At 40.3% G+C, this 26,623-nt stretch overlaps 1 protein-coding gene across 1 annotated transcript in view; it reads left to right on the forward strand.

The window, feature by feature from the left end:
• Window positions 1-26,623, forward strand: part of LOC120521528 — a 76,415-nt gene that overhangs the window by 43,579 nt on the left and 6,213 nt on the right. The window contains exons 5-7 of the mRNA XM_039743095.1: window positions 5,294-5,533; window positions 18,261-18,536; window positions 26,154-26,350. Of these exons, the coding sequence (XP_039599029.1) occupies window positions 5,294-5,533; window positions 18,261-18,536; window positions 26,154-26,350 (713 nt within the window). The remainder of the gene's footprint in view (window positions 1-5,293; window positions 5,534-18,260; window positions 18,537-26,153; window positions 26,351-26,623) is intronic.

The following is a 26,623-nucleotide window of genomic DNA, read 5'->3' on the forward strand; positions in this document are numbered from 1 at the left end:
TTGATAATATATACTAATGCCCCCCTCTCTCCATCTACAAAAACAAAGAAGAAAAACAATAATTCACCTATCATACTTCCAGCTTCACAAAGCTTCACAAAATGGCCACGACTCTACACAACAATCCATCGATAATGTCACTTCCAGCTCTACCATAAAGACATCACTTCTGGCCATCCCCGATGATGTCACTTCCATTTTTGTCATTTCTTGTCATGACCATTTCCTGCCACCATTTTCTGCTATATAAACTCCATTGTAACCAATGTCTCTTGTCGAATGTTTCAAGTTTTGAATTCTTTTAGCTTCATTTTTGCATATTGTCCACCAAACATTATACGGGGATATTCCCCAACTCTTTTTGAGTATTCCTGCATATTTATTTTTATTGCAATTTGCGTAGTTGGCAGGAAATTTTTGTCCCAAAGATGTCTGAGAAACAAAACCTCACCACAGTCCTCACCGCCATGATGACCGAGCTACAAAATCTCAAGATCCAGATGGGTGAAACGAGAACTCAACTGGCAGAGGCAGTAGCTCGGGCAGCAACGGCAATTAGGATGGAGAATGCTCGGTCACTACCCCCCAGCTGACTTACTTGACTGAGGGGGATAATATTATTTTATTATGAATCTTATTTTCTCATTTTTGAAAGAACCACTAAACTAAATGCATGGCCAAGGTCGGAGTAGGCCTACATTTTGGCACCCTACTTGAAAGGGGAAGCACAGAAGGCTTACTACGATTTGTCTGAGGAGCAGGTCGTTAATTATGTAATATATATATATATATATATATATATATATATATATATATATATATATATATAAAATCGGAGGTGTACAAACGCTACAACGTCTCAGTGGCACAGCAGGTGATGGAATGGCAGGAGTGGAGATTCAAACCCAAGAGACCCATCAGAACACAGTACTTTGAGGTCTGGGGAAAAGTCGGGCGCTGGCTACGGCCAGACATTAATAATTCCCAAAAAGTGATCTTCCTTCACTTTGGAAACTATCAGGGAGGTTGCTAAGTTAGTGCAAATCAAACATCTAAAGACATTGGTCTATCACCCATAAATGGATAGGTTAGTGGAATAATTCAATCAGACTCTAAAAAAATTGTTACGCAAGGTAGTTAGCAAGGATTGGAGAAACTGGGATCAGTTGCTTCCCCTCTTGCTCTTTGCCTATACGGAAGTACCTCAGACCTCTACGGGTTTTTCTCCTTTTGAATTATTATGTGGTCGACAACCCCAAGGTCTATTGGATATGTTAAAAGAAGGCTGGGAAGAAGATGTCCTTTCCTCCTCTAATATTTTGGAATATATCACGCAGTTACGCGATAGGTTGGCTAAAATTAGGCCCGCTTTAAAAGAACACTTACAGAAAGCTCAAGCACCGCAGGCACAATATTACAACAGAAACACCAACCTACGGGAATTCTTCCTGGGGGATCGTGTTATGATGCTAGTTCCCACTTCTCAATCCAAATTGACCCATTGGCAAGGCCCTTACGAAATTAAGGAAAGAACAGGACTCATCGATTATTTGGTAAAACAACCTAATCATCGTTTGAGTGAACGTGTATACCATGTAAATTTGCTAAAGCCGTGGAAGAACAGGGGCAATGATCCCTCCTCAAGATAGCCATGTTCCCTTTTCATTGACCATCATTACCTTAATTTTGGACCTGATTTGTTGTGGAAACAGCAACAGGAGCTAGAAACTTCTATCCTGTCTATCCCGGAAGTGGTAAGCGAGCAACCAGGTTGCACTGTTCTGATTGAACGTGACATCATTTCTGACCTGGGAGTAATTGTCAGATAATGCCCATATCAGCTTCCCAGGGCAAAGAAAGCGGAAGTGGAGTTGGAAGTAAGACATATGTTGGACCTAGGGGTAACTGAGGAAAGTCACAGTCCTTGGTCCAGTCCTATCATATTAGTTGCACAACCTGACGGTTCGTGGAGGTTCTGTAATGACTTCTGATGACTCAATCAGCTCTCCAAATTTAATGCTTATCTGATGCCTCGAGTTGATGATCTCCTCAAACGGCTAGGTAATGCTCAATTCCTAACTACCATTGATATGACTAAAGGGTACTGGTAAATTCCCTTAACGGTTTCCGCCAAAGAAAAAAAAGCCTTTAGTACACCTAGTGGTCACTAGCATTATACGGTTCTTCCATTTGGGTTGCACGGGGCACCTGTGACCTTCCAACGTCTGGTAGGTACACTGTTACGGCCCCAGAATTCCTATAGTGCCACTTATTTGGATGACATAGTTATCTATTCCAGCACCTGAAAAGAACATATACTCCAGGTTACGGCTGTTTTCTCTACACTTGCACAAGCAGGTCTTCATATTAACCTGAAGAAATGTTTTTTTGGATTGAAAGAGGCCAAATACTTAGGCTATCTGGTGGGAGGGGGAATAGTTAAACCACAGTGCTCCAAAATTAATGCCATTCTCAGTTGGTCCTCTCCGGTAAATAAGAGGTGGGTATTATTTCTTAGGTTTGGTGGGGTACTACCACGTTTGTCCCTCGTTTTTCAGAGAGAGTTTCACACTTAACAGATCTGACAAAGTAAAGGGCACCTGTAAAGGTGGTTTGGACGAAGAGACAGAATCTGAATTTTGTGACTTGAAGATGGCCTTAACGTTAGCATCTATATTGAAAACGCCTAACTTCTCTTTTCCTTTTATCCTCCAGACTGATGCATCAGACACAGGACTTGGTGCCGTATTGAGCCAATGTATCGATGGTGCTGAACTCCCCGTTAAGTACATCATTGAGAAACTGCTAGATAGAGAGACCATGGGCTTCATGTATAAACGGTGCATACGCACAAAAATGTAGCGTACGAACGTTTCCACGCTCACATCGAGATGTATAAAAACTAAACTTGGCATAAAGCCACACACATTTTCACACCAGCTCAATCCCTGGTGTACGCAAGTTCTCCACTCGGTTTTACAAACTGGCAGCACCCAGTCAAAGCAGTGTTTTCCCTTTCTTTTTTAGATCCACATCCCTGACGCGGCTTTATCATATACACTAAATTTAACCGCATTTTGTTTATTAGTTTAAGGCATCTGATTGTAATTAACTTGTAACAATATAATGGTCCTCGGAATGTGTCACACACGGGTGCTTAGGAAGCAGCCAACAAGTCCTAAGATGAGTAATAGTCTGCAAGATAAAGGGTTGATTATATGTACTAATGCCTCTCTCTCTCCATCTACAAAAACAAAGAAGAAAAAAATAATTCACCTACATACATACCAGGTTTCACAAAAATGGCCATGACTCCACAATCCCAGCACAACAATCAATCTATGATGTCACTTCCAGCCATCATCGATAACGTCACTTCCATTCTTGTCATTTACTGTCATGACCATTTCCTGCCACCATTTTCTGCTATACAGGTGTTGGTCATAAAATTAGAATATCATGTCAAAGTTGATTTATTTCAGTAATTCCATTCAAAAAGTGAAACTTGTATATTAGATTCATTCTTTACACACAGACTGATGTATTTCAAATGTTTATTTCTTTTAATTTTGATGATTATAACTGACAACTAATGAAAGTCCCAAATTCAGTATCTCGGAAAATTAGAATATTGTGAAAAGGTTCAATATTGAAGACACCTGGTGCCACACTCTAATCAGCTGATTAACTCCAAACACCTGCAAAAGTCTTTAAATGGTCTCTCAGTCGATTTCTGTAGGCAACACAATCATGGGAAGACTGCTGACTTGACAGTTGTCCAAAAGACGACCATTGACACCTGGCACAAGGAGGGCAAGACACAAAAGGTCATTGCTAAAGACGCTGGCTGTTTACAGAGCTCTGTGTCCAAGCACATTAATAGAGAGACGAAGGGAAGGACAAGATGTGGCAGACAAAAGTGTACAAGCAATAGGGATAACGCACCCTGGAGAGGATTGTGAAACAAAACCCATTCAAAACTGTGGGGGAGATTCACAAAGAGTGGACTGCAGCTGGAGTCAGTGCTTCAAGAACCACCACACACAGACATATGCAAGACATGGGCTTCAGCTGTCGCACTCCTTGTGTCAAGCCACTGTTGAACAAGAGACAGCATCAGAAGCGTCTCGACTGGACTAAAGACAAAACTGCTGCTGAGTGGTCCAAAGCTATGTTCTCTGATGAAAGTAAATTTTGCATTTCCTTTGGAAATCAAGGTCCCAGAGTGGAAGAGAGGAGAGAGGAGAGGCACAGAATCCACGTTGCTTGAGGTCCAGTGTAAAGTTTCCACAGTCAGTGATGGTTTGGGGTGCCATGTCATCTGCTGGTGTTGGTCCATTGTGTTTTCTGAGGTCCAAGGTCAGCGCAGCCGTCTACCAGGAAGTTTTAGAGCACTTCATGCTTCCTGCTGCTGAAGAACTTTATGGAGATGCAGATGTCATTTTCCAACAGGACCTGGCACCTGCACACAGTGCCAAAGCTACCAGTACCTGGTTTAAGGACCATGGTATCCCTGTTCTTGATTGGCCAGCAAACTCGCCTGACCTTAACCCCATAGAAAATCTATGGGGTATTGTGAAGAGGAAGATGCAATACGCCAGACCCAACAATTCAGAAGAGCTGAAGGCCACTATCAGAGCAACATGGGCTCTCATAACACCTGAGCAGTGCCACAGACTGATCGACTCCATGCCACGCCGCATTGCTGCAGTAATCCAGGCCAAAGGAGCCCCAACTAAATATTGAGTGCTGTACATGCTCATACTTTTCATGTTCATACCTTTCAGTTGGCCAACATTTCTAAAAATCCTTTTTTTTTTGCATTGGTCTTAATTGATATTCTAATTTTCTGAGATACTGAATTTGGGACTTTCATTAGTTGTCAGTTATAATCATCAAAACTAAAAGAAATAAACACTTGAAATACATCAGTCTGTGTGTAATGAATTAATCTAATATACAAGTTTCACTTTTTGAATGGAATTACTGAAATAAATCAACTTTGTCATGATATTCTAATTTTATGACCAGCACCTGTATAAACTCCATTTTAATCAATGTCTCTTGTCGAATGTTTCAAATATTTGATTCTTTTGGCCTAATTTTTGCATATTGTCCATCGGATATAATATGAGGATATCCCCCATCTCTTTTTGAGTATTCCTGCGTATTTATTACAGTAAATAAGACTGGCAAGCTTTGTTGCACTGCAAGGCATTTTCTTGTCAAAATGTTTTTAATGATTTATTGAAATATGCAGTCATACAATCTTTAAATTGTTTTTATTTTACAGGCATGACAGGACGTGTTACAGTGACATCCGCCAATACATTCAACAGAGCAGAAATGTGAAACTTTCAGATAAGGACGTCTTTGTATCCTGCAGGTGGAATAAAGAGATGCTGAACAGTGTGATGGACTTCATAGAGTGCTCCTCAACTCAGGTTGACATGATGGTGGACTCCATATTCTGTGGAATGTATGATTTCATTGACCATGTATCTAACTGCTTAGATAATATATCCTCCATCCGGTAAGTAATGCAGGACATCTGCAGTGAGGTCAGTGTTGGTCACTCATCCTTTTTATTCTCTTATTCAGTTAAACATATTCATTAAACCTGAGCCACCAACATAAAGCAAAATGGTTACCTCAATCCAGCCATCTCCTAAATGCATCTCCCAATTTCTAAATACTGATTTTCTAGTTCAGTCTTACACAAAGCCTCAGCCTAAGAGTCCCAAGGCAGTAGGAAATCAAGGATGTGAAGCCATTGCATAACATTATTACTTTCTTATGTTTGAGCTTTAAATGTCCATCTTGGTCATCACTGACCCAGCAGAAGGAACTCCCTTTGCTTTTAATCTTTTTTCTCACATCATTGAACCAGAGGGGCACCAATGTGTTGGGGGCATATCAGTGTGTTAATTGAGGATAATTTAAACTGGACAATGGTGTGGCATGGAGTTTAGAGCAGGCCAGGTTTAGAACTGTACATGGGGGCAAACAATTGTGTATAAATAAAAATGCATAGTAATGTAAATACTATCCTAAAGATTAAGTGCGAAAGGAAAATTAGTAACACATTAAAAAAGATAGAAGTATTAAAAATAAAACAAGTGAGTTGGAGTTGAATTTAGCTGAACATATTTATGATATTGTGGCAATAACAGACACCTGCCTAAGTAACAAAGATGGCAGTAAGTAGAACATGGAGGGTTACACATTTATTAGGAAGGATTGACAGGACAGAAAAGAAAAGGAGGGATTGCCATTTATGTCAAAAAGAATTTAAATGCAAGTCTTCTTCAACTGAACGATGAGCCCCATCTTAGTGAGGACATCTGGCTTTGTTTGGAAAACATTACTGAAAGAGGCCTTACTTTAGGAGTGTGTTACAGACCACCCAATGCAGACAGTAATTTGAATGCACAGCTGTTTAGTAATACTAAAAAGGAAGGTTTACAGGGTGACAGTATAGTCATAGGGGACTGCAACTACTTGAATATTAACCTTATAAATAGTAGAGCACAAGAGCAGGAGTTTTTAGAGTTTTTTAACACATCAATGTGGGGTGAAGCCTGTCCAGATTTAGTGTTTTGTAATAATCAGGATAGAACTCAGGGTCTAGAGGTCTGCTAGAGTCACATGACCATAACATAATACAGTTCTCAGAGTTTTTTAAGAGAGCAAATACAAAGACTAAAACTGTTAAGTTTAACTTTGGTAACGCAAATTTCAAGCAGGACCAAAGTCTAAAGAGGACGGACTTGGATATGCTGTTAACCCTTAAACCGCCACATACTTAGGGGTTAATGAATCCCTGGACACCAAATACTTTTTTGCTGCACTTTAAGTAAACGTCACAATTCACAAACAAAAAGTGAAATTAAAGTTAAAAGGTTTAAAAATGTTTTACATGTAATGCAAGTCACGTACATATAGTACCTAAATTTAAAATTAGTAGGAAATTAAAAAAAACTCTGTAGTGGGTTAATAAAGAGTTGAAAAAGGAGCTGCCAAGGAAAAAACAGACCAATAAGGCATATAAGACTAATAACTCCACTGTGATTCATAGCGCGTATAAGTAGAGGAGGGCAAACATTCAGAAGGATTTTAGGGACGCTAAAAGGCAGATAGGAATGTAATGGGCGAAAGATGACCCTGAGAGATTCTTTCAGCATTTTAATAGTAAAAGAGCAATCAAGGAGGAGGTGAAAAGCATCAGAAATAGTAAAGGAGTATTAAAAGATAGAGACAGCGAAATAGCCGCTGGTCTAAACTCATAGTTTTCTGTGGTCTTCACCTGTGAGGAAGTGGATAACATCTAGGTGGTAACAGAAACTACTAAGGCGGTACCGAGAGATTTGGAAATTGTACAGGAGAAGAGCTGCTCAGATTAAATAGGCTGAAACCAAACAAATCACCAGGACCAGATAACATTTATCCTTGAATTTTAAGGAGGCCAGCAAGGACATATATAAAACCTTGACACATATTTTTAGAAAGTCACTGCGCATTGGGGAATTTCTGAAGGACTGGAAAATAGCAAATATTACCTTGTTATTTGAAAAAGGGTGACCAGTAGGAATTATTAAGAAGAAGACTGAGCAACACATGGCAAGGACAGGAATTTTACTGAATAGTCAGCCTGGGTTCAGAAGTGGAAGGTATTGCTATACCAATATGATGGAATTCTCTGAGGAAGCAACAAAAGGATACAGCTAGGGGAGAGCATATGAAATTTTTGCACAGGAAGCAGAGGGTCATGGTGCAAAGAATCTAGTCAGAATTGGCTGATATTAATAGTGGTGTTCCACAGGGGTCAGTGCTGGTTTCACTGCTGTTTATAATATATGTAAATGATTTGGATTGGACTATAAATCACTGATTACGTTAGCAGGTGATACCAAGCTCAGTGGATTGGCAGACAAACTGTAATCCAATGAATCATTACAGAAGGACTTGGACAACAGACAGGCTTGGCCAGATTTGTGGCAGATGAAGTTTAATGTCAGTAAATATAAAATATTACATATATGTGGTAAAATATGAAGTTTGAATACACAATGGGAGGTCTGAACATCGAGAGTCCACCTTATGAGAAGGATTTAGGAGTCGTAGTGGACTCTAAGCTATCAACGTCCAGCCAGTGTTCAGAAGCCATTAAGAAGGCTAACAGAGTGTCAGGTTATATAGCGCCTTGATGTGTGCAGTACAAGTCACAGGAGGTGACGCTCAAGATTTATGACACACTGGTGAGGCCTCATCTGGAGACCTGGGTGCAGTTTGGGTTTCAGATTTATTGTCTCAAGTGGTGTTCACAGTAAAATGAAGAACACACTTGACCAAGTCCATGACAGCAGGCCGAATTTCACCTCATAGATAATGTCAATTATAACATCATAATAGGTAGTAATGGACGCCACAGTGATAGTGCTGCTGCCTCACAGTAAGGAGACCAGAGTTCATGTCCTGGGTCCTCGTGTCAGCATGAATTTCATCCGGGTGCTTCAGTTTGCTCCCACAGTCAAAAGACAGGCAAGTTATGTGAACTGGTGACACTGAATTGGCCCAAGTGTGTGTGAGTTTGCCTTGTGACAGACTGTCGCCCTGTCCAGGGATTGTGCCTGCCTTGTACTGTGTGAGAAAAGTAACAGTTAGTGATTGGCAACACTGCACAATCCGGTTTGGACTCATACATTTTTCAGATGAAGGTTCACATGAACATTAAGGGGAGTGAGGAGTACGTTTTTTAAATGCATTGTGACTAAACACAGCCTTCGGTGACACAAAAAGACGTACCTGTGCACTGCATTTCACAGGGAGTGTTTGTGATTTGTGGCTATCAGGACATTCACAAACCCACGTCAGACTGTGGAGGATGCTGTCACCATGATGATAAGTGGTAAGGACTTTATTAGGGTGTGCCTGATGTAAGTGATGAAAAGGATCTACCTGCCTGTGTACCACCACTGACGGTGTGTTTCTTATCGCATTCATTATGTTCTCTAAACTCACGTCGAAGCAGTTGGTGTATGGACCTCTGATGGAAGCAAGCAACCCACCCTGTCGAGATTATTGAAAAGGTCTTCATTTGGCCATAGTTACCATGCCAGAAATGTAGCATGGTGCATACTGGTGGCTTTGCCTCGGTCAGTGACGTGTGGGGACTTGTATGTCATGTCGAATGCTTAAATCGCTGCTACTATGGAACGCACATGCAATTTAGCATTCGTGTATAAAACCAGTGGTTTGATCGTCTGTATTTGTCATGTTACCTTTGTGTCATGTAGCACAGTGGGGTATTAGGCCATGCGTATCCTGTGAAGTCAGGCACAGTGCTGCATCTCTGCCAACTATAAGAGGGACTTGAAGCCCAGTTTCAGTCTCATTGTCCTACAATCGTCCCATTCTTGGGACATGTTGCCTGTATCACAGCATTAGCTGTCGATTGAGATGAAGCTTCAAAGGGCTGAGGTGTGTGAGTGGGTGAGTAAGCCATACTACTCCTTTATATTTTGATAATATTAATAGCAGTGACATAAATGATGATAAATTGAGCACAGCTTACCAAGAATGTGTGAGTCCCACAGTGAGGTGAACTGTTTGGTTCAAAGGACTTTATGTTTTCAAAATGGGTGTCCATCACTCCTGTGCTGACTTCTACTGACCTGCTGACTCCCTGCAAAGAAACTGCTGGAGGATTCAAACTGCCCTTTCCATGAAGAATACAACACCTTCAAGAAGCAGGGTGTTGTGATATCTGTTCTTTTTAAATATTCCCCAAATAAATACACCTTTTTGTCTTTTCTTAGATTTGCAATCATAGGACTTCAGAAGATATTCTTAATTTAAAATGTTCTCAATAATGGTATTTTTATGATTGTCTTTTTCAATCTCCAGTGATGTCGCCACCGTTTGGTCAAATGTTGCTATGACAGGAGGTTATGTTGTTAGGTTTGTGTCCCCAGAAGACGCACTGAATGGCATCAGCATGTGGCAGACATTTAAACTCTCATTGTGCAGTTCACTTTATCTGAGTTTGTGGATTTTGGCTTTTTGATCCTGGTTTTCTATGTGGCTTTGATTTTGTCATTCCTGTTGAATTAGTCATTTTGTTAATGTCTGCCAAATCACACATCCATCCACAGTGGATGCCATGTGGTCTGTCGCCCAAGAGTCAGGGAATGCACTGATGAATAATTGGCTGTAATTAGCTGTACCACCACTAGAACTCCTGGATGTCCAAAGCTATTTGTCTGTTTTCTCCCAGAGGTCAAAGATTTGAGCTCTGATGGTGTGACCAGGGGTACATTTCCATTTGTCACACTTTTCAGCAAAAATATGAGGGGTAACCCCATTAAGTGCCAACATTTTTGTTCAGACTTTGTAATCATTGATATGCCATTTATCTAAGTTTTAGGACAGCATTTCTCAACCTTTAAGTATTGGCAACCTGAGTTTTCATAACAGTTTTAATTGCGCTCCCCTAATGTTGTTTTGAAAGAAGCCCACTAATACCAATTTGTTGTTTTCGCGCACACGTACCGGTCCCGGGTCATAACAGCGTTCAAAGTCTCGTCTTACCGATGATATAAACCATTTTGACACACAACAACCACAGCACTGACACAAAAGCCTTTTTTACAGAGAAGTACATACTTTTAAGAGTTGACTGTGCCTACCTTTGAAGACCCACTGCAAGTCAAACATCAATATTTCCGAGCAGTATTGATCCCATTCTGTCCGTAAGGCTCCAGCGAATATAATCCAGTAAAACGATTAGGTCCAAAACACACGATATATTCTCAAAGGGACAAAACTCCAGAAAACGTTTCATAACTTGAGACCACCTACGTAATTTTTTTTCATTTCTATTGATCATATCAGACGTAATTTGTTTCTGTCGGCGATAACCATGCTACAGCATGTTACACGGAAGTGTTGGCTTCTGATTGACACCTAAGTTGGCCAATTACGACGGGTCTGGGGTTGACTGGCACCTCGTATAGCCAACGAGTGTCACAGACAGCTGAACGATGACGAAAAACTCCAAACCCTGGTAGAATCTACCAGTTTGATTGGACACTGTGAGTGACACTCAAAACTTACAGCCAATGAGCAGCCGAGCATTTTGATATGTAACTTGCTATACTTACTTGTAAACAAAACGATTGGAGCAGCGCGAAGGTGGCATTTGTGCCAGTCTGCAGAGTTGGTGCGTGGTTGTTTATTGTGATTTCGCCAAGTTTTTTCGCATTTTAAATATGAATAAAAGTAGAAGTTTAAACGTAAATACACTCTCGATTAAATAATAGATGCATGTACGCGGCGTGAAAGTATTCAACCGGCCCAATAGACGTCTAATGGCAGAGAGCGACTTGTGCCACGCCCTTGTGCTTTCTGCCTGCTAGTGATTGCTGCCATCAAGTGGCACATGGAAAAACGCTGAGCTGTGTTGTAACAGTTTGTAAAAGAAATATATATAGTTTGTGTGCATTTTATAAAAAAAGTAAAAATAAAAATATAAATATATTTTTGGCCCATAAGACTTGTATTGACTATTTTTACATAGAAATGTGTATTTTTTATTGTTTGTATTATTTTTATAACTAATAGAGTGACACTGTGTGTAGATATAGATTCCTTTAGGTGTAAGCTTTCAGTAGAGCCCTCATTGATATCTGTGGGTTGAAGCATTCAAAAGTTATTACACTTTTAACATACGTTCCAAAATGTGGATAATGGTCCCTCTAAAAAGCCCCTGGGCATGCCCACATAAAACTGGTGTCAAAATGTCATTTTTACAGGTATTCTTTTCAAATTTGAAATCTGAGTAGTCAACAAGTTACTCTGTTGGTACATAGTGTGTTTCTGTCCCCACCTACCTACTGCAGCTTTATTTTCCTTTATTTTCATAAAAAAACTTAGGCGAGAACAAAAAAATTCGTTTTTTTTGTGAGTTCTAATGTGCATAACTTTTGATCAGTCACACCTACAGTGATTCTGACTACTAAGGGTGAAACTAGAGAATGTTACCTTTACAAAGAGACCAGACATGTGTTTATACTCCAGATAGTTCAATAACAGCAATGATTCTAATTTGGAGAGGTCGAATTACAAGCGATTTAGCAAAAATGACCCCGCTTGATAAGGGGTTAATGATATATCATAGATGCATATTTTATTATACCTACTTAACTTTTATCGACATTTATCTAACTCTATATTTATTGTTCTAGTATCAGAATGTAGTTTAAGTTCATTTGTTTTGGATTCAACAAATGTATTTTTCATATTTTCGATTCTTGTTTCCTTTTTTTCACATCTTTGTGCCCCCCTTTTTGTTACTTCTTGCCCCCCTAGGGGGGCCCGTCTCACAGTTTAAGAACCACTCTTAGGAGATCTTGAGTGCTTTGCCAGATAAAAAGGGTTCTAGTATGTGGGCCCATTTATGTTCTGGCTGGCATCATGTTACAACAAGAAGTTGCACCTCTGTGCCATTGCAGCGTCAGAGGAGCAGCACGAGTAGCTGTGTTGGCCAAAAGCTCTTTAAGTCACTAATTTTCTTCAAAGGTCCATCTGGCTGCATCTTGCAGCAGTAGTGGTGGTCTGCCATCTGTAGCTAAAGCTGACACACCTGATCCTCAAGCCACTGAATGGAGTCAATGAGGGTCTTGATAGTCATTACTTTCATCATTGTGTAGCCAAAATCCTGACTACTATGTCACTGTAAAAAGAAATAAGTATAAGATATGAAAGTTTTAGCAGTCCCAGCCTTTATAAACTCAGTTTAATTTGCTTGCAGATAAGTTATAAAAATAGAAGAAAAGATTGATCACTGCAGTCACTTGCTATTGTAGTAATGTTGTGAGTCCAACTGTAGAGGATGTCAACTCCGTCCAATGCTGGACTGTCAACTGAATGCCACTTCTGCTTGCAGTCATCCTTATTGTTAGGCACTCTACAAGGGATGGGGACAGTGGATGTAGCAGAAGTGACGTTGTACCGCTCCTTGAGACCCTTTTCTCACCCCCAGAGTGGCAGCAGAAGGACAAAAAAGAATAAATGATCTGGAGCATGTGTTTCTAACATAACTTCCTACTAGCCACAACAACAAGTGCGGAGCATGCAAACCAGAAGCAAATGTAAGAATGGAAGGAGAATTGTTTTTGTAAATACAGAAAATAAACACAACAAGAAATCAACTATTTACAAAATCCCACACTGTGGTGCAGCTCCACACAAGAAATACAAAACGCCCAATAAATAAGCCACTAATACAGCAATAACAGTAGTACACAGTAGTAGTTCATTAATGTCCATCAAACAACTTAATGTTTTTTATTTAATGTCCTGTTGTGAGAGGATCTCACTGAGCCATACTTCTAATCCAGGGAAACATTTTATCACCCACCATCTCATCAGACAGGCCCGCCAGGCCTTCTCCAAAATTCACAATCTAAAAAGAGAAGGATCCCCCTTTTCTCCAAGTCCTTTAGCTGTCTGCAGAAATGAACCCGGGTTCAACTGATCACTTCCTGTAGGTAGGTTGGGTTCCAAATTTCAAGTGACTTTCTCCACAATCTCTCTGGTGCTGCTGTTTAACCCTTTGAGGTATGGTCAGCGGTACCCTTTAAAGGTCTTTGGGCCTTCTAGATTGGTGTTCCTTCCAAAGTAGTCCACAAGCTTCCTCTACATACTCAGTTGGTCTTTACTATTTACAGAAACAATGAAAGATACAAACAGATGCTGACATCAAGTCCCCATGAAAACTGTCACAACGTCATACTCCTGAGATGTGCTCCTATACTCTAGGGCTGTAATGGAAAGGCTTGTCACCGACTCTGCTTCCTCTGCACTTTCCCCTAGTAAAGTACTCAAGATGCCCACATGTTTGATAGTAGAGGCTGAATATGTTTTGTCTGTGTTAAAATATAAAGTCCATATTATTGCTGTTAATGTTCTCCTTCTCCGTGCTTCATCTTGGGTCCTTTTCTCTCCGTCTCATTTTAACTCACCAAAGACCTGACATGAGTGTTATGGCTGAAGTGCCAGGGTTTGTGCTGCCAGCTCCCTGTCTTCAAGTGAACTCACAATAAACTCAGGAGTAAAACAAAAACAGTTGTCTTTTTAAGAAGCACCTGAAAGTTTGCATTCAGTGTATTCTACTAAGGTTTGGTTTGGCTTGCACACGCTCATGTGTTTGATTCCACACATGAATACTGTACTTGTAACACTTGTAGAAAAACACTGGCCATCTTTATTTCACAGACATTTAAACACAAACTCACAGGGAGCTGCAGCCATTTGAAATGGTAGGACACTTTGACAGGATGAGAGACATTTGTGTTTAAACTCAGATTCTCGTTTCTCATATCCTGTTGGCATTGGGGTCAGTTGTGCTTATCCTGAGCCTCCCTGATTGGACTGTCATTTATTTTTAGTCATTTAACTTTTAAGTTCTCCTCTGTAGTAGTAGGGTGTTGTACCATGTTAGCCATTATGGATTTAACGAGAAGTCAAACAAAATGACTCCTTTAATTAGCTAACTAAAAAGATTACAATATGCAAGCTTTTGAGGCAACGCAGGCCAATTCTTCAGGCAAAATGGAATCAAGAAGGGACCCAAGTTGCCTTGAAAGCCTGCGTATTTTAGTCTTTTCGCTTGACTTCACATTGTAAGTTATCCTCTGACATTGTAAATGAAGAATGTATCACTTAACAGCAGAAACCAAACAATATCTGAATCAATGGGCCCCCCATCGAGACGCTAAATAGCCTACATAGGACAATTCCTGTGTTATCCTTTAATTTTCATGAAAATGTGTAATGCTGGACATACAAATACACACAGAAACAGAAGTCAGCGCAGGTTTATTTATGCAGACACACAGAAGCCACGTATCCCTGTTTGTCCAGGTGTTATCACAAAAGCCTGACATAAATTTAAAAGGACATGACTGTGTTTAGGCTAAATATGATAGTCGATCTCATAAGGAGATGTGACTCAGCAGTGGGGTGATTACTGCTGACTAATTGATTACCTTAAATAAAAAGTGAAATTGTATTTGAAACCTGGCCTTTTTTTAATCCTTTCTTCACCACATACAATTTCCTGTGTTTGGAATTTACCATTTTTTTTGCATACCCCAACTTGCTCTCCAGAGAGACAGAGAGAGAAGCTTGTGGTCGGAGTGCAGGGTCAGCAATTTGTACAGCACCCCTGAAACAATTGCAGGTTAAGGGTCTTGCAAAAAGGTCTAGCAGAGTAGCATTCCTTCTGTCACTGCCATGATTCAAACATTCGACTTACCTGCCCAGATCCTTTAGCCATCGTTTTATCCAATACAGGTAGTCCCCAAGTTTCAGACATCCGACATATAATTTACGAACGGGGCCACAGCTGCTCCTTCATCTGTCTGGGGGATGCAACACAGGCTCCTCAGTAACTGCCGCTCCATCATCTTAGGCCTGGGGATGCTGCCAGCGGTGGATGGATGGAGGCTGGAGGGGTGCAGTTTCGCTGCTCACGCAGTGTGGTGTCCCTCGGGCAGCTCCAGTTGATGAATGGGGTGGTGGGGCCTGCACACCATTCATTCTCAGTGGGTGGCTGGGGGATCGACAAGCAGTGACCCAGGATCCATAGTCACCGGGGCCACAGCTACCACTCGTGTGCAGGACGGTGGATTGATGGGGCAGTTCACTGCCCGCCCACCATGCCACTGCGGCTATTGCTTCTGACTGGACGGAAGGCTGGATGGGACAGAGGGGAGGCGTTTCACTGCCTGCCCACCGCACAGCCTTGCGGTGTCCCTCAAATGGCTACCCTGTTCATTCTTGGTGGGTGGCTGGTGATGCTGCAAGCGGTGACCCAGTTGTGGCTAAACGGAGGGCATTGAGGGTGAATGGGGCGGTGGGGGGTCAGTATTGTAGTGTGCCTTAGGTGGCTGCCTGTTGAATGGGGGTGGTCTTGGGCAATTCACTACCCGCCTTTGGCCGCACCTTGTTCACTCTCAGTGGACGGACGCTGCAGGCAGCATACTGTACGCAAGTGGAGGTGACTGTGTGTTTGGCGAGTGATGAATTGCCCCTCACGGCCCCCATTCATTCTCAATAGCAAACCTGCTTGTACTGTTATGTACATAGCAGGAAGTTGTGTCTCGTTCAGTACACCAGACGTGCTGGCGAACGGTGCCTTCCTGCTGTGATTGCGTATACAGTGCTGTGCAGAAGAGCTCATCTTAACCTTTTGTCTTCACCCTTCAACAATGAAACACAAATCTGATGTGATACACAAAAGTGCTGGTGATACAGTAAAGAAGACAAAAACCATCACCATGGAAAATAAAGTAGAAATAATAAAAAGGTAAGAGAGAAGTGAAACTCCATCATTCATTGGCAGAGCACTTGGTTACAATTAGTCAACAATAGCATTTATTAAAATAATGAACCTGTTCCAACTTACATACAAATTCAACCTAAGAACAAACCTGTCTCGTACGTAACCCGGGGATTGCCTTTAGAGGCTTCTTTTTCTGAGCACTTTTGGTGCCAACTTCAGATAGATAGATACTTTATTAATCCCCAAGGTGAAATTCCCATACTCCAGCAGCAGTATACTGATAAAAAAAAAATATTAAATTAAAGAGTGATAACAATGCAGGTATAACAGACAATAACTTTATATAATGTTAACATTTACCTCCCTGGTGGAATTGAAGAATCGCATAGTGTGGGGTCTCCTTAGTCTGTCAGTGGAGCAGGATGATGACAGCAGTCTGTCGCTGAAGCTGCTCCTCTGTCTGGAGATGATCCTGTTCAGTGGATTCTCTATAATTGACAGGAGTCTGCTCAGCGCCCGTCACTCTGCCACGGATGTCAAACTGTCCAGCTCCGTGCCTACAATAGAGCCTGCCTTCCTCACCAGTTTGTCCTTCTTCTTTATGCTGCCTCCCCAGCACACCACCGCGTAGAAGAGGACACTCGCCACAACTGTCTGGTAGAACATCTGCAGCGTCTTATTGCAGATGTTGAAAGACGCCAGCCTTCTAATGAAGTATAGTCAGCTCTGTCCTTTCTTACACAGAGCATCAGTATTGGCAGTCCAGTCCAATTTATCATCCAGCTGCACTCCCAGGTATTTATAGGTCTGCACCCTCTGCACACATTCTTCTCTGATGATCACAGGGTCCATGAGGAGCCTGGGCCTCCTAAAATCCACCACCAGCTCCTTGGTCTTGCTGGTGTTAAGGTGTAAGTGGTTTGAGTCGCACCATTTAACAAAGTCCTTGATTAGGTTCCTATACTCCTCCTCCTGCCCACTCCTGATGCAGCCCACCATAGCAGTGTCGTCAGTGAACTTTTGCACGTGGTAGGACTCCGAGTTGTATTGGAAGTCTGATGTATGTTTGGCTGAACAGGACCGGAAAAAGTCCAGTCCCCTGCGGTGCTCCTGTGCTGCTGACCACAATGTCAGACCTGCAGTTCCTGAGATGCACATACTGAGGTCTGTCTTTAAGATAGTCCACGATCCATGGCACCAGGTATGAATCTACTGCCATCTCTGTCAGCTTGTCCTTAAGGAGCAGAGGTTGGATGGTGTTGAAGGCGCTAGAGAAGTCCAGAAACAGAATTCTTACTGCAACACTGCCTCTGTCCAAGTGGGAGAGGGATTGGTGTAGCATGTAGATGATGGCATCCTCCGCTCCCACCTTCTCCTGGTATGCTGGCTTCACAATTGAACGTCTCTGGTTCTCTTCTTTAAATTGTGAAGGATGCCTTTAATTGATGTACTTTTACTTTATGAGGCTCAGACCAACAGGTCACGTGGCTTTGCTATTGAGAAGTTGGCAGTCTGCTACTGTTGGGAGCTGGTTGGCCAACAGACCCTGTTGCAATCCCAGTGTTCATTTCTGGTCTCTCCGTTTTGTTTGTTTCTTCTTCTTCTTCTTGGCCTGTCCTGCTGGTCTGTAGCGACTTCAGTAATTTCTGATACTTTAGCGACGTCTTTTTTACGCAGCATGGTAAGGGTGGAGTTGATTTGAGGAGTCAGTTAGATGGAGGACTGTTGTGTTAAGGAGATGGATTTTATTCTTTTTTTTATATTTTTTGTACTTTGACAAATAACGATTTTTTACTCTTTTATTCCTGTTTTATGCTTTAGTTTTAATTCAGATTTGTTCATAAAAATCATCACAGCATACATCTTGCTTTCTAAATTCAGTGGATTTCTAATTAATTCTTTTCCCTTCCAGTTTTTCAGGTGGTTGGAATGACAGTACATTTTGGAGTTTATGTCGCTTATTTCAACAATATGAAGCCAGGAAAGGAGACAGCAGCCTCCCGCACTTCATCTCTTTGTTTGCTCCTTTTCCAAATGATGTGATCTCGACAAAGTTGGACTGGATTGATAGAATTAACTTCAGTTTTGTGAGGCAATATCTCCAGAATGAGGTTGCAGCTCCACAGCACAAAGAGGCGTTACGAAGTCTTCATCAACTCATAATCAGAAGTCTTGAGGAGGCCGTAAGGTACATTTAATTACTGAGCACTAAGATGGAAGCAGAACACATTTGAAATGGTGGTAGATACAATGTGGCTGAGAAGATCGCGTCAGTTTCTGTTGCTTTGTGCCACGCTGTGTGTTTCTCTTTATCATTGATGTCTTTTTAATTCTCATGCTCTCATCTTTTGTTCCCCTCTGCCACCCTGGTGTTACTTAAAACCGGCCATCTCTTCACTCCCTTGTGATCTTCAGCTCTGTCCTCTTATCTTTTGTTGGAGACGTTACAAACATACACAGCTTTTTCAGTTTTCCTGTGTCTTCTTCAACATCTTTATTTCATTTGAGTTGTATGTCATAGCGATTCTTTTAATCTTATTAAGTTTATTAGTGAATAAGTCTAAGCAAACACTTTTATCATCCCACTTTAAATAAATTAAATTTAACTTGACTCTGCTCTTTCCTACCATCCAACCAGTAGATAACAAAGGCTACTTTGGTCTCATGAGAAGCATAACTCTGTGTCTGAAGATTGAAAACCAAGCAACACTGATTTAAAAGCTGACTGTATTGCCTTAGGACACCAGAAAAGGCAAAGAATCTCAGGCTATTTGACAAGACTGAGGCCTACTAGATTTTTATTTTCACTGAACAACAGACAAATACATTGCATATCCAGTCATGGTGTGTTCCTGTTTTACTAAGCTGTGCTGTTCTCTGCCTTATATTTACATACAAACTATGAAATGAGCCTAACTCCATTTGCATGGCAATACCACTATAGTGCATTCCTAAACGACACAAGTTTGGAACAACCAGGACTGTTCCTAGAGCAGAGAGTCAAACTGAGCAATTAGTGGACAATGGACTGGTTAAGAGAGATGACCAAAAAGCTGATGGTCACTCTGACTGAGCTTCAGAGAAACCTGTGTGCAAATTGGAGAAACTGCCAGAAGAACAACATGTCCATGTCACACTCTGCTGATCTGGTCTTTATGACAGAGTGACCAAGCAAAAGCCTCTTCTTCCGTACTGACCCCTACTCTCTCTTCTGTTTCTTTTTCCGTTTTTTTGTGGTGGCGGCCTGCGCCACCACCACCTACTCAAAGCATCATGATGCTCCAACATTGATGGACTGAAAGCCAGAAGTCTACGTGACCATCATCATCAGGTCCTTCCATGAAAATATGATGATTTATGTTAGGTAGAATGCCCAGAGGGGACTGGGCGGTCTCGTGGTCTGGAACCCCTACAGATTTTATTTTTTTCTCCAGCCTTTGGAGTTTTTTTTTTGTTTTTTCTGTCCACCCTGGCCATCGGACCTTACTCTTATTCTATGTTAATTAATGTTGACTTATGTTTATCTTTTATTGTGTCTTCTATTTCTCTATTCATTTTGTAAAGCACTTTGAGCTACATTTTTTTTGTATGAATATGTGCTATATAAATAAATGTTGATTGATTGATTGATTCTCAGTCAAAGACACATGAAAGGCCACTTAGATTTTGACAAAAAGCACCCAAAGGACTCTCAAACTGTGAGAAGACAAATTCTCTGGTCTGATGAAACAAAGATTGATGTCTTTGTCCTCAGTTCTAAGCATCACATCACTAGGACACCAGACCCTGCTCTTCACCTGCACAGCACCATTACAGCAGTGAAGTACGGTGGTGGCAGCATCAGGCTGTAGGGCTGTTTCTCCACTCAGGTGACTTGTATCATAAATTAATATGACGCCTATTCCAAGGAGACAATAAAGGCTACTTTGGCGTTATAAGAAGCATAACTCAGTGTCTGAAGATCGAAAACCAAGCAACACTGATTTTAAAAGCTGACTTTATTACCTTTAGATGCCAGAAAAGGCAAAGAATCTCAGACTATTTGACAAGACTGAGGCCTACTAGATTTTTATTTTCACTGCCCCTGCATTGATCAGCCAGTTTCTTTGACTCCACAATTAACTGATGAAGAGGATGTTCATTGTTTTGTGTTTTTGCAGTCTTTTTCTAATCGGTCTTCTAATTGAACTGACTGTAAAAAGGGAAATCGGTTAAAATAATAAAGATGAGAATCATGAGGACAAAGCAAAGGTCAAAAACCAAAAATCAACAAGGCAGAAACATTAGAGGCAAATTGTAAACCAAACGTCATAGTCAAGGGGCAGAGCTTTGTTACAAAATACTAGTAATCAAAGTTCAAAGCAAGTAGTTGTACTGGTGGGTATTTTAAGGTGATGTTTATAACAGCACAATGATGACATCACAGGTGACGTAACCCTGCAGCTTCACAGTAAATTCCCATGGGAACAAATATTGCAACACACCAATTAGCAGCACGGTTCTCAAAAAGAAAATGGCCTAGAAAATGAATGTAAAAAATATATCACTTCTAAACTGAAGCTCTAAACAAAATTCTGATTTTAGAAGTTGATTCTTTGAGTGTTAAAATCCCCAGCATAAAGTCAAAATTGATATTCCAGGTTCAGGGAAACCCCAAAAAAATAAAAAGGCTCAATACATAGTAGACACTTGTAAGAATAATACTCCTGCATGTTTTGGTTCTGCCTCATCTCTGTAAATACGCATCTCATGTTCAGGTCTTTAATGTCTGCTACGATCTGAGACTGATTTTCACAAAGGCTCAAAGCGCCTCGACTAATTTCATATTTAGTTGATTATTTCAAGTATCTTTAGAATGTCTCTATCATGTTGAATGTGTGAGACTGAAAGTCAAAACTGGGAGATTCAACAAGCCACACACAAAATGAAAAGAAAAACTAAAAGTCAAAAGGAAACAATCAAAACTGGGAAATGTGGACACATTCAAAACACTCATCAGACTCACAATGAAATCAGAATCGCAGATGGCATCACGTTATAGTGAGGACAACACATCACAACCATCACACAGTGAGAAAAACCACAGGAAGATGTTAAATGAAAATACATGTTAATAAATTAACATTATACAATAATGAAGACATAACTACAAGGTCCATTACATCAGCATTATGAACATAGGGTTTGAAATTACAAAGCTGTTGATCTTTACTGTTTTATTTTTGAGCTAATGAGCACCTGATGACATAAAAGGTAGCGACTTCTCTGTGCAGCAGACAGACTTTCAGCGAAAAGTGGGAGAGGCGGTGATCCTAAAAACCAGGGGTCTGACTGATAGCACCATCAGCTTTAGTTTTAAGGGTCTGTAGATATGATTTAATTTAATCACTAGTGATGAACTTCTAAAATATTATGAATCCCCAGAGTCCATTAATTCTTGTTTATTTTTTATTAAACTTTGCACCATAGTGCTCAGTGAATTCTTCAACAGTGTTGGACTACAAACCTCCACCTCACCAATGATAAGTTTTGCTGATTTTACAGAATATTCTGCATTGTACTTACAGTCAGCAGCAATATGTCCAAACTCTACACAAATGTATCTGCAGTCTTGGACAAAGGTTTACACCAACATCTAAGTCATTGTGCCAATTACGTCATGAGGTGCCACTGTCTAGTGATGGATTATCGCATCATGAAATTGGTGTCACAAAATGGCAACTCACATTAGGAAACAAAATGGCACTTGTGTTCAATTCAAAACAAAACAATAAAATTAATTACATTTCACACAAAATAACATGCAAGTTCACATTCATTAGAGTTAAAGCTTTGATAAAATTAATTTGTCCCCAATAAAGTGAGCACCTGGCTGTGTTCTTTCCATCTCATTAGCAGAGCCTGCAGGTCCTCTAAACACACAGAGTGTTATTAATTTATTATCACAAAGTCAAGGTTACTTTCCAATGGAAATCCAAAGCTGCACTTCTAACTGCACACAATACTCTGCAGCCTGCTTTGCCTTTCAGCCTTCCCAGAATACACTGCACTCCTGTTCAGCTTGTCAAGTCTTTCACGCCTTAGGCCGCCTTGTACTGGAGATCTGTCAGCTGTAAAGGTTCAAGTATCTGCCATACACATCTGAATCATCACAATCCACTGTAGCAATTCTTGTATGAACAATTAATCTGCTGTTCAAAAGGGTCTGACTACAGTTACCCACCACACCGACCTTTATGTAGGGTGGGCTTTCTAGCTTTTAAAGAGCTGATGTCAATAGGGCCCTCATATGTTCTGAGCCCCTACAATAAACACATCACTTTTCAATTGTACTTCTCTTACATTTAATTGTTCTCTTTCACCATCCATAAGATCTGCAGGATGAATGACAACACATAATGATAGAAAACATTCATGAGAAGCATATTGTTAAAAATGCTTCTTTGACTCATCAGCGGCTTTAAAACTTACAAACATTCTAAGCAATCAGTCCGTTTATAGTGCCAACTATAATAGCGAGGATAATGTAAATAGTAAGGTGGAAAGATTTAATACTAAAGTGAGAGCTGCTGTTGACATAGTTGCACCTGAAAAGACAGTGAAAAAATCTTCTAGCATTGTTATACCATGGAAGACCCAAAGAGTGTCTGATTTAAAGAGAACATGTCGTAGAGCTGAGCGTCAATGGAGGAAGACTAAACTAACTATCCATTATGAGATATTAAAAGTTAAAATAACAGAATACAATAACACTGTCCGTCTTGAGAGGCGCTGCTATTTCTCTAAGATTATAAATAACAATGCTAGTAATCCCAGAGTTTTATTCTCTATGATTGATTTAGTCGATTAGTTTAGTCTGTTAAACCAGGTAACAGAAAGGAATGCCTCCAAAATACTTCCAGTGTAACCTGTCAGGCTATTGCTGTATTTTCAAACAAAAAATTAATGATATTAGAAATAACATAGTATATCTCCCCAAAACTGTGGAACATCCTAAGCCCCAGCATCCTGTTATAAACAAATTAAACTCTTTCACCAGGATAGATTTACCTGAATTACATAGTATAATCTCGCAACTGAAACCCTCCACCTGCGTCCTTGACCCAATACCAACAAGGTTTTTCAAAGAAGTATCAGGCGTGCTAATTGATAATATTCTTGACATAGTAAATTCGTCATTAGATACGGGGGTCTTTCCAGACTGTCTTAAGACTGCTGTAGTTAAACCCCTTCTTAAGAAACATAATCTCGACCCCCTGCTTTTGAAAATTTTAGACCCATCTCTAACCTGCCCTTCTTAAGTAAAATTCTAGAGAAGGCAGTCATTATGCAGTTAAATGACCACCTCAATAAACATGCTATTCTTGATAAATTTCAGTCAGGTTTTAGAACAAATCACAGCACAGAAACTGCACTCGTTAAAGTAGTAAATGACTTTGGGTGAAATGCAGACAGAGGCCATTTATCTGTTCTCATCCTCTTAGATCTGAGTGCTGCATTTGACACCATTGATCACAACATTCTTAGAAATCGCCTTAGTCAATGGGTGGGCCTCTCTGGCAGTGTCTTAAATTGGTTTGAATCCTACCTGGCAGGGAGAAAATTCTTTGTTAGTTGTGGTAATCACAACTCAAAGACACATGATATCCAATATGGTGTTCCACAAGGCTCTATCCTGGGTCCGCTGTTATTCTCAATCTACATGCTTCCGTTAGGTCAGATTATCTCAGGTTACAACGTGAGCTACCACAGCTATGCTGATGACACACAGCTGTACTTATCAATAGCACCTGATGACCCGACTCTCTCGATTCACTAACACAATGTCTTACTGGTATTTCTGAATGGATGAATAGTAATTTTCTCAAGCTAAATAAAGAGAAAACTGAAATTTTAGTGATTGGCAATAATGGATACAATGAGGTTATCAGAAATAAACTTGATGCATTAGGATTAAAAGTCAAGACGGAAGGTAAAAAACTTAGGGGTAACTGTTGACTGTAATCTGAATTTTAAATCACATATTCATCAGACCACTAGGACAGCATTTTTTCACTTAAGAAACATAAAAAGTTAGACCTCTTATATCACTGAAAGATGCTGAGAAATTAATTCACGCTTTTGTTTTCAGTAGACTAGATTACTGTAACGCACTCCTCTCAGGACTACCCAAAAAAGACATAAATCATTTGCAACAAGTGCAGAATGCAGCTGCTAGAATCCTAACTAGGAAAAGAAAATCCGAACACATTTCTCCAGTTTTGATGTCACTACACTGGTTACCTGTGTCATTCAGGATTGACTTTAAAATTCTGCTTATGGTTTATAAAGCCTTAAATAATCTGCTCCATCTTATATATCGGAATGTCTGACACCTTATATTCCAAATCGTAACCTCAGATCCTCAAATGAGTGTCTCCTTAGAATTCCAAAAGCTAAACTTAAAAGAAGTGGTGAGGCGGGACGGCCTTCTGCTGCTATGCACCTAAAATCTGGAATAGCCTGCCAATAGGAATTCGCCAGGCTGATACAGTAGAGCACTTTAAAACACTGCTGAAAACACATTACTTTAACATGGCCTTTCTATAACTTCACTTAATTTAATCCTGATACTCTGTATGTTCAATTCATCATAATAACTATTCATGGTGGCTCTAAAATCCGTACTGACCCCAACTCTCTCTTCTGTTTCTTTTTCCGGTTTCTTTGTGGTGGTGGCCTGCTCCACCTCCACCTACTCAAAGCACCGTGATGTTCCTACATTGATGGACTAAAAGGCAGAAGTCTACGTGACCATCATCATCAAGTCCTTCCATTAGAACCCTAAATACAATGAGGACTGATCATTTATGTTAGGTAGAATGCTTAGAGGGGACTGGGTGGTCTCATGGTCTGGAATCCCTGCAGATTTTATTTTTTTCTCCAGCCGAGTTTTTTTTTTTTTGTTTTTCTGTCCACCCTGGCCACCGGACCTCACTCTTATTCTATGTTAATTAATGTTGACTAATTTTATTTTCTTACTGTGACTTTTATTTTTCTATTCTTCATTATGTAAAGCACTTTGAGCTACTGTTTGTATGAAAATGTGCTATAGAAATAAATGTTGTTGTTGTTGTTGTTGTATCTGGTCGCAGTTACATGTGGCTGAATTCTAACACCATTTGCTGGACTGTTGCCATAGCCCCACATAGTAGATGTGTTTTCACATCTTTTTACAACTCTCAGTGATAGCTCTCTTTATCTTGGGTCAACCATTGTGAGACAGGTTGAGGTTTCTGGTCTGAAAGGCAGAGAAGAAGAGGATTTAGAAATGGAGCAAATGAAAGAGAAAACTGCAGTCAAACATTGGTGAGTGAACACTAAAAGAGACGAGAAACACCAGAAGACTGGGAACAGCATCTCAGCAGACTTTCATCTTCAAATTCTCTCCATGTCTGTTAAAAGTTGGATAAGCACCATTCTGTGTTCTTCTGGTGCTTTGTCAGTGTAGTCCTTAAATGTCATATGTCCTCTTTATTTCTCCTTTATTTACTCTTTCAAAAACAAAAAATCAGAATAATGTTACTGTTTGCATAGAATTATTTTTAAACATGTCACAGTTTGCAGGTTTCAATTATTGTAGTGCTCATTTTACTTGGTGTTGCTCATCTGGCCATTTGTAAAATAAGATATTTAAACTTCAGTGATGTTGTGCTTTTATCAAAGTGAACTTCAACGGCTCAGTGTGACAAGTGCTGATGTTTTTACAGAGATGTTATTTAGTAGGAACTAACAGAATGTCTGCAATGTCTTTATATCTTTACAGAGTGGGACAAATAAGGTACAGTTGGCATTATAAATATATGGTGGATTGTGGGGACCTAAACGACTTCAATGAATCTTTGAGACTCTCAAACAATGAAGTCCACGTGAACCCAAACTGGACAGAAGAGACGCTGAAGACAATGAGCTGCTTTATAAAAAGCTGCTCAAGTAAAGCTGACATCAGATTGGATAACATTGGTGATTACCCTAAAAGAAATAAAAGATTTGTTCACTTCTTGTCAGACTGTCTGGATTGGATATCTTCTATACGGTAAATAACCTGACAGATATTTATTTTGGAAATAATGCTTTTTGTCTCTGTTCTTCTTTTTAATTTGTGGTGTCATTTTGTGCATCAGCTTCTTCTCACTGGTGGACAACCTGACTTTTATGGCCTCAAGGGTTTCCAAGCACACAAGTCTCAAAATATCCCATAAATGTTAAGATTAACGCCAAAAATCATCTAGTTAC

The sequence above is a fragment of the Polypterus senegalus genome, unplaced genomic scaffold (genome assembly GCF_016835505.1).
Source record: "Polypterus senegalus isolate Bchr_013 unplaced genomic scaffold, ASM1683550v1 scaffold_2361, whole genome shotgun sequence".
NCBI classification, from domain to species: Eukaryota; Metazoa; Chordata; class Cladistia; order Polypteriformes; family Polypteridae; genus Polypterus; species Polypterus senegalus.